Below are 12,553 nucleotides of genomic sequence, written 5' to 3' on the forward strand. Positions count from 1 at the left end.
GCTTCTTTTTTTATCCTTGATGTATATTTCGTTCTTTCTAGCTTTATTGAGACATAATTGCATACAACACTGTGTAAGTTTAAGGGTTATAATGTGACAATTTGATACGTGTGTGTGTGTGTGTGTGTGTATTAAAATGATTACCATTACTCATTAACACCTCTATTCCCTTCCATAATTATCGTAATTACCGAGTAGTTGTTTGAGTATGTTTCCAATTCTTTGTGGTATGTACCTAGGAGTAGAATTGCTGAGTTCTATGTTAAGTCTATGTTAACTTTTTGAATAAGAGTAAGACTGTTTTCCACAGTAGCCCTCACCAGATTTTCGAAAGTATAACTCTAGTGAATTTCTTAAATTTCTCTTTATGGTTTCCTATTCCAGAGTTTGACAGCAGGGTTCAGCACACATGCAATAATTTCCTCCACTGAAAACTTCTCTCCTCTTGTAGAAAAAATGAAAGCAAGGTTACACTAATGTCCGGAATTCTAAGAATTATATATGTTGGCTTTAAACGGAAAATGCATCAAACATATTGTATTCTTCTCTAAGTGAGATAAAATAATTGAATTAAAAGTAGTTAAACCTCTTCTTCAGTCTACAGCCATGCTACCCTGCACAGGCTGGATTTCCTCTGATCTTGGAAGCTAAGCTGGGTCAGGCTTGGTTAGTACCTGGATGGGAGACCACCTAGGAAGACCAGGTATTGTAGGCATAAAAAAATAAAACATAAGGGATTGTAAGCTGACAAGGTCCTTGCAATCTGTGAGGTCAACCAAGGGCTGTCTCGTCTAAAAAAAAATTAAAAAATAAAACTTAAAAAAATAAATTAAATAAATAAAATAAACCAAACCTCTTCTTCTATATCTTAGGAGGAAAGTAGAGGGGAACCAGTAAGAAAAAGGTCCTACTTTACTGGATAGAACTGGGATAATATGAGACCATAATGTATTTGAGGCTGGGAAACAGATCAATATTCTACAATTGGCTGATACCATTAGGATGACACTCAAGACCCAAGCTTCATTCCTCTAACTCTCTCTGTAAAGAGAAAAATTGTGAGTTATACCTAAGCCACAGTCTGGAAGGCACTAATATACAGTGACCAGATAAACCCAGAATTTGGCTAAGGAAAAAATATTCCAGAACTCATGAAGTATTTCCACCATCATGCCAAGTTTAAAAGGAATGATGAACAGGGTGATCAATGCCATTTTTATCTGTTTCTTTCTCTATGGTCTTCACTCTTTATGAAGAGTACTTAAGTCAGTTGCCCAATAGAAAAGCTGAAATTTTTTCATAATGGAGAAGTAAAATATGTAATAAATTATTAAGTTAACCTGCCAACACAAACTGATTTCTGAAAAGCGTGCCAAGACAAATCGTACTGAGACAACTGGATGTCCACATGAAAAGAATGAAGTCAGTCCTTTACCTGACAAATTATATATAAATTAACTCAAAAAGAATCAAAGACCTAACATAAAAGCTAAAACTACAAGGCTCTTAGAATTGGTACAGTCACTATGGAAAACAGTATGGAGGTTCCTCAAAAAGCTAAGAATTGATCCAGCAATCTCTCTACTGGGTATTTATTTACCCCGAAGACTCAAAATCCACATCCAAAAAGATATTTGCACACCGATGTTCATAGCAGCATTATTCACAGTGGCCAGGACATGGAAACAACTGAGGTGTCCTACAATAGATGACTGAATAAAGAAGCTATGGCACATATATACAGTGGAATATTACTCAGCCATAAGAGATGAAATAATGCCATTTGCATCAACATGGATAATCATGCCAAGCAAAATAAGCCAGACAAAAAAGTTGAAAATCAAATGATAACATTTTTATGTGGTATATAAACCTAAATGCAACAAATGAACAGAATAAACAGAGACTCATGGATGTGGGCAACAGACTAGTGGTTACCAGAGGGTAGGGGGTGGTGGAGGAGAAGAAAGGTAGACGGGGTAATAGGGGTCAAATATAGGGGGGTAAGAGGAGGGTGAAGTGGGTAAAGGAATCAAATATACGGTAGCTGAATGAAACTGGTCTTTGGGTGGTAAACACACAATAGATTATACAGATGTCAAATTATAATGTACACTTGAAAATTATATAATTGTATTAACCAATGTTACTCCAATAAACGTAATTTAAAAAATAAAATAAATTAGAATGAAATATAGGCTCACTACAGATATAAGGACACAGAGACTAAAAGTGAAGAGATGGAAAAAGATAGTCCATGCAAATGGAAACAAACAAACAAAAAGCTGGGGTGGTTACAGTTATGTCAGACAAATGAGACTTTAAACAAAGACTGTGAAAAGAGACAAAGAAGGATACTACATAATGATAAAGGGGTCAATCCAACAAGAATATATAACATTTGTAAAATATTTAAAATGTAGCCAACATAGGAGCACCTAAATATATAAAGCAAATATTAACAGACCTAAAATTTCAGTTAAGAAAGCTACTTACTCAGCGCATACAGTTTTTCCTGCTGACGTATGTGCAGATACTAAAACAGACTGGCTATTATCAACACACTGAATGGCTTCTCTTTGAAAAGCATCAAGAATGAATGGGTATTCCTATAAAAAAAAATTAATATCCATATGAAAAATCTAACCACATCGGAGCACATTTAAAAGAGGTGTTAATCCTAGAAGCATTCTGGAAACATTTTTTTATGATTCTATTCAGGAAACATGCCATTCGCAAGAGAAAATTAGGAAGAGTAAAAAAGAAAGTCTTTAACTAGATAGCACAGAAGCTAATTCTGCTGTCTAACCTTTCAATTATTATCCTTATATATACATTGTATTATAATACAACAATCGCTATTTACCAAGAACATTCTTTGTGGTAAGCACTTTGCAACACATTTTCGATGTATTATGATTAATCTTCACAACAACCCCTCAAGAAGGTATTATTTTCTTTCACAGAGGGGAACTCTGAGGTCCTGAAAATTGAAGTCCCTCACTTAAGTTCCTCAGCAGAGGCAGAATGATACATCTATTAGACTTCGAGTTCACGCTTACTCTACCATACTGCCTTCTTTAGAGAAAATGTCTTGGAAAACTTATATTGATCATTTAAGGTCTATCAGGACTTCAAAATCCATCTAATACAAGCATTAGAGATTAGGTGTCATCGGAAGCTTGTTAGACTATAGAAAACTTTATTGTACCCATGCATTTTTTTTTCCTTAAGAAAGTTTGATAATTTTCATTAGGTTCTTTTAAAGGTTGAGAAATCACTTTAATTTTCAAAAATCTTATCAACATGTTACTTGTTTTTCAGCATGGCTGTTTTATTTGGTTCTCACTATATCTGACTTCAGGTGGCTTTTTCTTGGCATACATACACTGGGAAGTATAAAAATCTCATTTGAAAGAATTTATCTCTAAGACGTTTAAGAAAAGGAGACTCATAAAACAGTTGAACTGTATTGCCTGGAATACAGACCTTTGCAGCTTTTCCAACTCGAGGTTTAAGTGGTAAATAATCTTCATCTGCAGGAAGTGCAACCTGATGTTAAACAAAAAAAAATGCAATTTACTATTCAAAAATTGATGCATTTAATACTCCATAATCGATGATGGTTTGAAAAATAAGTGTTTGATAGTCCCAGGCATTGCAAAATAAAATTAATTCCTTTAAGAACAAGGCAAAATGCTAAAACTACAACACTCAAAAACCTCTACTACTGTTTAATGATAATGTAATTAAAACCTTTTAAGACTACCTCCTTGAAGAAACGGCATGTACTCAGATCTCGGACCTCTGTTAACTATCTTCTTATTTTCCACATAATGTATTGTCTGACATTAATGAATGTTCAAAAAAGTTGAATGGGCATAAAAAGAATGTCACTACATGAAAGAAAACTATGTGGAATAAAATGATACTCTCTATTTTCTGGAACAGGAAAGTCATTTTCCTCTAGTGAATATTAAGATCTGGAAAGCAATTCACAATATAGTTAAATTTCCAAGATTTAAATCTGTTAGTGTATAAATAATCCATGGGGGGCAAAGGAAGGACCACAAAGAAATTAGAAATACTTTCTAAGAACAAAACATCACTAAACAAGTATTATAGACAAGATTAGTTATCTTAGACATAGTTTGGTAGTTTACGCAGTACACATTAGGAAAGAGTTAATTTGAGTTGTTTTTATCAGTGAATGAACACTTCTGGAAAACAGGAATAGCTTTCATCAGTCTTTCATGTAAGACCACATAGTCCTCATTATTATGATTCCAAGAAACTTCTAAGTAGTTTCTGACTCTCAACTAGTTTGACAGTGAGAGGATTATTTACCCCTTAAATTAAGCAAACGACATTCTTTTGTATACCTTCATCTCTTATGAATATGATGAAAGTGAGTGTATCCTAGAAAGCACAATCTCTGGTACACTGACAAAACTAAATTTCTGTATCTAAAAAAATCTTAAGACTATACCCTAAAATATGATCCCTATCAAGGTATGATCAACCTGTGGGGCCATATCTAATCTGGTTAGCTGGTTGACCTCCTTCACATCTCTCCTGATACTTTCTATGATATGAGAAAAGAACATTAGCACAAAGCAATTCAGATTTTAGCATCTCTGAGATTTAACAGCAGCAACAACAACAACAAAAAATTATGTTTTCATATGTATAAGAATCAAGAACTTTTTTTTTTATTCTGAGAACAGTCTGGGTAACACTAACATATAACGACAGATAGACGAGAAGCCTGTGACAACTACAGTCAAAAAAAGAAAATCAGCAGAATGATCAAAAGTCAAATAGACCTGGTATTTATTTACTGGTAAGAAATGGGAAGAGAAGAAATCAAATTATAGTAGATTAAAAGATGAATAAAAGGTTAAGAAGCCTAGCAGGAATTTTCCAAACAGAACACTTAATAGCAGCTTTGGAAAGGGACTATATCTCTTTTCTAACTCTATACTCAATGAATAAAATGTACCTGACACTCAAAAGGTATGTACTAAATGAATGACCACAGAGAGAAAAACAACACAGTGGCTGAAAAGCAACCTAGAACAAGAAAGGAAGCTTTTGTATATTTACATACTGGTAGGAAAGGGCAAATAGAAAAAAGGAGACTCCAGAACCAGTCAAGGAAAAATGGAACGATCCAACTCTTTGTGCAGACAGGATAAGATACAACCAAGAACACTGAGAGAGCAAGAGGCAGTGCCTTTTACTTTGAGTAGATGACAGGTGCAGAAAGGCTTGGTAAAGGAGGCTGTAATCAGAGGGCACTTCAACTTGATATCCTCAAGCCTCTAAATGAAGTAAAAGGTAAAGTTACCTGTAAAAAAGTGAGAGGAGGTGGCAGAATATAGAGCTTGAGCATAATCTCCTAAAGGAGGGCAGAAAGAGCTTTTGACTTTTTTAGAACAAAATGTGTTTGTTTTTTTTTTCCATCTTTTTAAGACCACAGCATTGAATAGGGTCTAACATAAGTACTGAATGATCAAATGGGTATTACGCCTGCCAAACTTAGTGCTATTGTAAAGGAACACAGGAATTTTTAGTAGGAAAAAAAATCAGGTATTTTAAAAAATAAGGTTCTAAATCCATATCAAAAGCCATTTTTGTTAATTTGAAATTACTGTTTCCTCAATGAAGACTTTTAATAAGAGTCCCACTTACTTGTAGTGGAGGAAAGAATATTCCAATGAGGAATATTCCACTACCTAACTGCTGCCAGACTTGCCAATTAAATCTTGGCTAGAACAGAGATTACTTCCCTAAAATCCCCTCAGAGACTGTCTGATCAACCCCTCCCCTAAGCCCCACCACATGCTGGCTTGTCCCAGTTCCTAGAACAGGCCATTGCCTGCCCACGGGCAAGCCTATACAGTGTTGTTCCCCTTATCTGGGGCAGATCTTGCCCCAGTACCTCTTCCCACCCTGTCCTATCCTATATATAACACCTTAGCACCTTTCATACGGTACAGAGGATAGCCATGTCCTCTCACCATGCCCAAGATGCACCTTGTATGTAATTTCCCTTAATAAACTCATAATGTAATACTGGAGTTGTCAGCCCTTTTCTTATTCTCTCAGCCCCTAAAATATTTTATGTAACACCTATAACAATAACTTGTAAGGTTATACTGTAAAGACAGAAAACATAATAGAAAGAACGTTACAGTTCCCTTATATCCATTACATTTAAAAACTCTCACTTCTAAAGGGTTACTACAACCTATCAGTGACCACCATCTTGTGGCAGAAAAATGAAACTGAAATACATGAGTTATCAGAGAACAGCATGAAAAAGCATGTGAACTGCCAAGTGGCACTGTTATTTGACTATAAGAGTATGGGAAGGAACATGTACTAAACGCTTACTCTGTATTGGGTCCCTTACCTAATTATCTTATATAATCTTCACAATCACCCCATGAGATAAATCTAATTATTCCAAATTTATAAATTAAAAAACCAATGTCAAAGAGGTTAAGAAATTTATTTAAGACTGTAGTTAGAAAAAGTACTGTGTCAGGATCTGGGCTCAGGTTTGGATACTGAGACCTAGCGCCTTCCACTAGACTATGTACACCACAAACCCTTAAAGCCCAACTGTTTGCTAATCATCATACTAGACAGTCCAAAGAAAAATCTCATTTATCAAACCAACCTACTGTATTCTGTTTGTGCTTACCTCATGTGTACACCCTTCAACAGTTTCAACTGATTGCACCTTGACTCTGGGCATCAAGTCTGCCAAACTTAAGAAAAAAATTGTTAAAGTTACATTAAAATAAATTATTTTTCTATAATTAGATAATAAGCCAGCCTCCAATCTCACTGTTAAGGAAAATGGTATTGTTCAATTATCAGTATTTCAAACTGGGAAAAGTTTGGTTTTTAAAAATACTGTTTTTCAACATTACTCAAACACATGCTGAGAATTCAAAATAATCTGTTAACATCTTTAATTACAAGTGGATTATTTGAAGAATTATGTCTTAGTTCCAGTAACTATTTTAAATAAAAAGTGCCTCTCCAAAGCAATGTCATTACTTCAAAACAGGAAGCTTGTTATAAAAACCACAACATGATACAAACTACAAAATAAACTAGTCTAATACAAATGTTGCCGTAATTTATAGAAGTGTTCCCTATTCTCATCGAAATCCTATTCTCATTGAAATCCTGTTATACACTCATCTAAGTTCTATTTCAACTGTGAAAAGAAAAAATAGACGTATTTCTGTTCTAGATTCATTCTTCTCTTACTTATTGTACTTTTGGTTTTTATTTTAAATCAATAATCATGCTTTGGATAAAACCCAAGCTTTAAAGCTTTACTTCAATATGCAACAATAATTTTATTATTGTTGTAATCTATCCCATTAGCTTGAGCAAATGATGTATCCTAAATATTTCAGTGACACATCTACCACCATATGTAGTAGCTACTTTTGCTAGCTATGTTAATCACCAACTGGTTAAAAAAAGTCAGAGTAAATTCCTCATGGCATTGCCAAGCTGAAATACAGCATTTAAGAAGAGAGAAAAGCAAAGCCATTACAGTTCCACCACAAGAAAATAGGTGAAATTGCTACTTAAGAAATTAGCATGTACTTATAGAAAGTTCCAACTTTCAGAATCAGAGAAATACTAACTTTTTCTGCCAAAGATATCCATGAGTCTCCCTCATTGACAGTAATCTTGAGATTCATAGCTACTCTATTGCTATAAACAATAGTGAAAATCGAATTCCTCCTAATGTTCCTTCTCACTTATACCTTCCATTGGGTCAGTTTTATTCTTTCTTTTTATTCCACTCTTCCAGTGATCCTCTTCTTGGGACATTAATGAATAAAGGAAATGTGTCATTTCTTTTCTTTTCTTTTTTGTTTTAAAATCAGGCTTCAACATTCTCAAAACTGGATTCTAAAGTATGAAAACATCTCTTCAATACCATCTTCTATTTCCTCAAATTTAAATAAATATTCTTGTTTATATGCTTCTACGAATATTTTTAAAATCTTCATTCCTCTAACTCAGCAAGTACTTTCATAAAGTAATAACATATAAACAGCTTTAAAAACTTTATGCAATTACCTAATTTGAGTTAGTAACATTCATGACAATGGAATTATACCTTAAGTCTTCAGTTATTGACTCTTCTACCCTGGGCTTCTTTCCAAAAATGGGTTCATCTGTGCCCTCGAAATCTGCATCTCTCTTGGTTTTTGCAATATTGGTTGACTCTGATTGTAATTTACCATCAAGACGTTTCCTGAGAAATAAACAGTTTAGAATTAATTCTGCAGTATCAGTTCCTACTTTAAGAATGACTCTATAAAAATTATTTCATATATAATATATAGCATTAACAGAAATATTCACATGAATAGATGTTACAAATCAAAACTGACTAAAGCTCAGAACACCCTAACCTAAATTAATAAAACTTAACACTACTACTTTTGCATTTTATATTTTCTTGAAGTTGTTTTTAAAATATTTTGCAACTCACATTAACAATTATACACACTGTTTTTTAAAATTATAAATTAAAACCATTATTTACATGATCACCTTCAGTAAACATTAATGCTTTCTGCAATGATATGATATTACCACTTAGGAGATTTTTTGTTTGTTATTTTGGTGGTTGGATTCACTGGTCAAAAGTAGTGACAATAAATAGTGCTTGGTGGACTGAATGATCCACAGAGAAATTCAATCTGACTCCTACCCTTCTTATGCATAAAAATCAATTTCATGTGGATTTTATTTATTTTTTAATTTTTTTTTATGCCTACAGCGCCTGGTCTTCCTAGGTGGTTTCCCATCCAAGTCACAACCAGGCCCGACCCTGCTTAGCTTCCAAGAACAGTCATGTGGATTTTAGATCTAATTGTGAAAGGCAAAAACAAGAAAGCCTCTAGAAGATAAAATAAGAAAATAATCTTCATTTTTTTATTAAACAGGATATAAAATTATTAACCAAAAAGTTTGACAAACTGGACTGCATTAAATTAAGAATTTCTGTTAATCAAAAGGCACTATTAAGAAGGTAAAGGAGCAAGACAAAGAATGGGAGAAGATATCTGAAACACATTAACTGACAAAAGGCATATATCTAAAAAACTAGAAGTGGGGACTACAAATTAAAAATAAAAAAGACATCCTAATTAAAAATCGAGAAGACACAACAGGCACTTTACAAAAGAGGATACCCAAATGGCCGATAAGCTTATGAAAAGATCAAAATCATTAACAGGAAAATGCAAATTAAAATAGACTATACTGCATCACTGGCTCTCAAGTTTTTGGTTTCCGAATCCTTTTCCAGTCTTAAAACTTACTGAGAATGCCAAAGAATTTTGTTTATGTAGTTACATCTACCGATATTTACCATATTAAATATTAAAACTGAAAAAAACATAAATATTTACTTATCTATTCATTTTAAAATAGCAGTAACAAAATCATCATTACATGTTAACATAAATAACGCTTCTAAAAAAAGTGTTTCCCCCTCAAAATTTAATATAAGTGCCATTGTTTTCTATTATTGCACATCTATCTTCAACAGAAGAAATTTGCAAAATCTGGCTTAACAGAAAACAGCTGGACTCTTATCGGTCTCTGCATTCAACTTGTTGTGATACACTGTTTTTGGCTGAAGTAGCTAAAGAAAAATCCAGCCTCAGACCTGGCATCAGCCACATCTCTAAAAGTTTCCTATAGAGGGAAATGTTATTTAGTGCGTAGGATGATCACTGCTACTGGATTTCATTGTTTTTTTAGGCCTTTACTATGGAAAGAACTGGGGAATCTTTGCTTTTAGAAAAAAGAGTTCATACTGACATTTCCAATATGATTAATATTACAGGGTTTTTATTTCAATTGTACCTTTTTTTGCTGAAAATCTTCATTCCTAATAATAATTACACAACTAAATTTTATCTTACATATACCTATAATAGTTTTAAAATAGTATTATTATTATTACATATAAGGTAGTCTATGGTTCTTTTTGTACTTGGAATATATCGCACGAAGAGTGAAAATATAGTAGTTCCATTTCTAAATGTCATTTGGTACTTACTGTGTTTATTTGTTTCCATTTATTTTCCATTTTTAAGAAACGCTATAAATTTAATTTTTTAAAAAAATAAGTAAAACATTATTTTACTGTTCCAAAATCAAAGGTTTAAAACATTTTTGCTTTCATCCTTGCTCTTTCTGCCATTTCTCCCCTTCCCTTGAGATTCTGGTTTGTCCTTTTGTTAATTTTTTGGAAATATACTCAAATCATGTGCATGTGTGTGCACATCTGTGTGTCTTCTCCACTCCTCACTTTTTATGCTATTACAAATGATGTAGCTCTGAACAGCCTTACACATGTCTGTTTTTTAGGCTTTAAAATTTTTTTGCCATTTTATCTTTGGGGTAGATTCCTAGAAATGTAATTACTAGATCCAAGGGTAAGTGTATGTAATTTTCCTGGGTGTTGCCAAATTCCTCTCCACAGGAGACAGGTACCATTTTGTGTTTGTGGTAGGCAGAATGATGCACCCCACTCTCCAATGATGTCCATGTCCCAATCCCCAGAACAGTTTTCAAAATCAGGAAATTAACACTGATACATGCAGTACTATTATCTAATCTACAAACTTATTCATATTTTGCCAATTGCCCTTCATAAGGATTCTGTACAGGATTGGTTGTCATGTCTAAAAACAACATTTTCAGATTATTTCAATAAATCAAAACCTTATTCTTAAAGAAAAAGCTTGTTATCTATGACACTTTATTTCCGGCCTTTCTGTGTAACTCAGGTGTTTCAAGTGTGCAAGTTCCACATGTAACATTCATACCAAGCTATAAAAGAAATAATTGGAGACCTGAAAGTCTAACATACAATGTTAAAGAATATGGCTCTTCTGAAGGAAAATGTTGCACTATCTATCAATTTAGGTTTTAAGTTTCTCAATGATAACAGAAACTATATTGGTGCAAAGGCATAAAACACATCAAATACATAAAAACCCATCAATTCATCAAGAAACTAAACACATAATCAGATACCCATGTTCCTTTGGATACAATTCATTTCTCTTAAAACTGATAAAGAATCACATTTATCCTACCTTTCCCCTATGGACTATTTTTCAAGGGAAACAGCTAATGAGGTAATGTTCTTTCTGTATAATTGGATTCCAAGTAATAAATGCAGGGAAAAAATGATAAAAATAGAAAAATCACCATTTTGCAACTAGTGAAATCATGGAATAAGGCAATCATCATAGGTGCTAAAGCCATTATGTGAAAGGTTGATGAGGGATCAGGCTGACTGACACTCTTTAACTCACTGATCAATCTTAGAAACATGGAACAACATCATGTGTATCTTGTGATATAATACAATAGGAAGTAAACAGCACCACTATGAAGCATTCATATCTAAAACAATTAAACCTGAATGTAAGTCTCTACATCAATGCTGTCCAATACAGACACACATAATACAAGCTACATATGTAATTTTAAATTTCTATTAACTATATTGAGTTAAATAATTTTAATGTATTTCATTTAACCCAATAAATACAAAATATTACTTCAGTATATAATAAAGATAAAAATTAATGAGGTACTTTACATTTTTTTAAGTCTTTAAAATCTGGTGTGTATGTTACAACCATTGCACATCTCAATTCTGACTAGCTACGTTTAAGCGCTCAACTGCTACAGGTGGGTAGTAGCTATGATAATGGACAGAGCAACTTTATATAAGGATAGTATATACTTGAAGATAGAATATCTAGTTAATAGTTAAATAACAGTAAAAAAGCAAATTCAGGATGTAAGAAACCATAGAGGACAAATGACCTGGTCTCTCCTCTCACCAACCCCTCCAAAAGCCATAAGGAAAAAAGAGAGCTCTGTAGAATAAAACACTTAAGGGATATAACAACCAAAACAGTGTATGCACTTTGTCTGGATCCTAATTCAAATAAATCAACTACGAAAAAAACATCTTTGAGACAACAGGGGAAATTGCACTCTGGATTCAAGGATATTAAGGAATGATTGTAAATTTTATTGGGTGCAATAATGGCTTTATGATTATGCTGAAAAAGTCATTACCAATAAGACGCATACTGAAATATTTAGGGAGAACTAATATGATGAGTAGCATTCAATTTACCAAAAAAAAAAAAAAAAAAAAAAAAAGAATGTGAGACTAGATTGACAGGGACTTAATCTGCTGAAGTATTACTGATTTGTGGGTACATGGAGTTTTCATACTATTATCTATCTCTCTAGACAATTTTCATAAAAGAGCTTTCTAAAAAGCACCCACTTGGTTTAGTGTATTATATAAATAAATTCCCTTAAAGTTCCTGGATTTGTCTTCCTGTATTACACAAATCAGATGGAAATCACACTATACATATTGTTCATAATAACTATGACAGTATCATAATAATTATGACAGTATGATAATTGGAATCAGGAAAATTGGATTTTTTAC

General features: G+C 33.1%; 1 protein-coding gene and 1 pseudogene across 1 annotated transcript in view; one reads left to right on the forward strand and one right to left on the reverse strand.

The window, feature by feature from the left end:
• The window catches only part of MTREX (Mtr4 exosome RNA helicase), an 80,050-nt gene that overhangs the window by 65,854 nt on the left and 1,643 nt on the right, over positions 1-12,553 (reverse strand). Inside the window, exons 2-5 of the mRNA XM_016142332.2 lie at positions 8,162-8,299; positions 6,713-6,779; positions 3,490-3,552; positions 2,497-2,609 (exon numbers count right to left, since the gene is read on the reverse strand). Coding sequence (XP_015997818.2) covers positions 2,497-2,609; positions 3,490-3,552; positions 6,713-6,779; positions 8,162-8,299 — 381 coding nt within the window. The remainder of the gene's footprint in view (positions 1-2,496; positions 2,610-3,489; positions 3,553-6,712; positions 6,780-8,161; positions 8,300-12,553) is intronic.
• On the forward strand, positions 597-715 carry LOC118607038 (annotated as a pseudogene).

The sequence above is a fragment of the Rousettus aegyptiacus genome, unplaced genomic scaffold (genome assembly GCF_014176215.1).
Source record: "Rousettus aegyptiacus isolate mRouAeg1 unplaced genomic scaffold, mRouAeg1.p scaffold_m13_p_8, whole genome shotgun sequence".
Classification (NCBI taxonomy): Eukaryota; Metazoa; Chordata; class Mammalia; order Chiroptera; family Pteropodidae; genus Rousettus; species Rousettus aegyptiacus.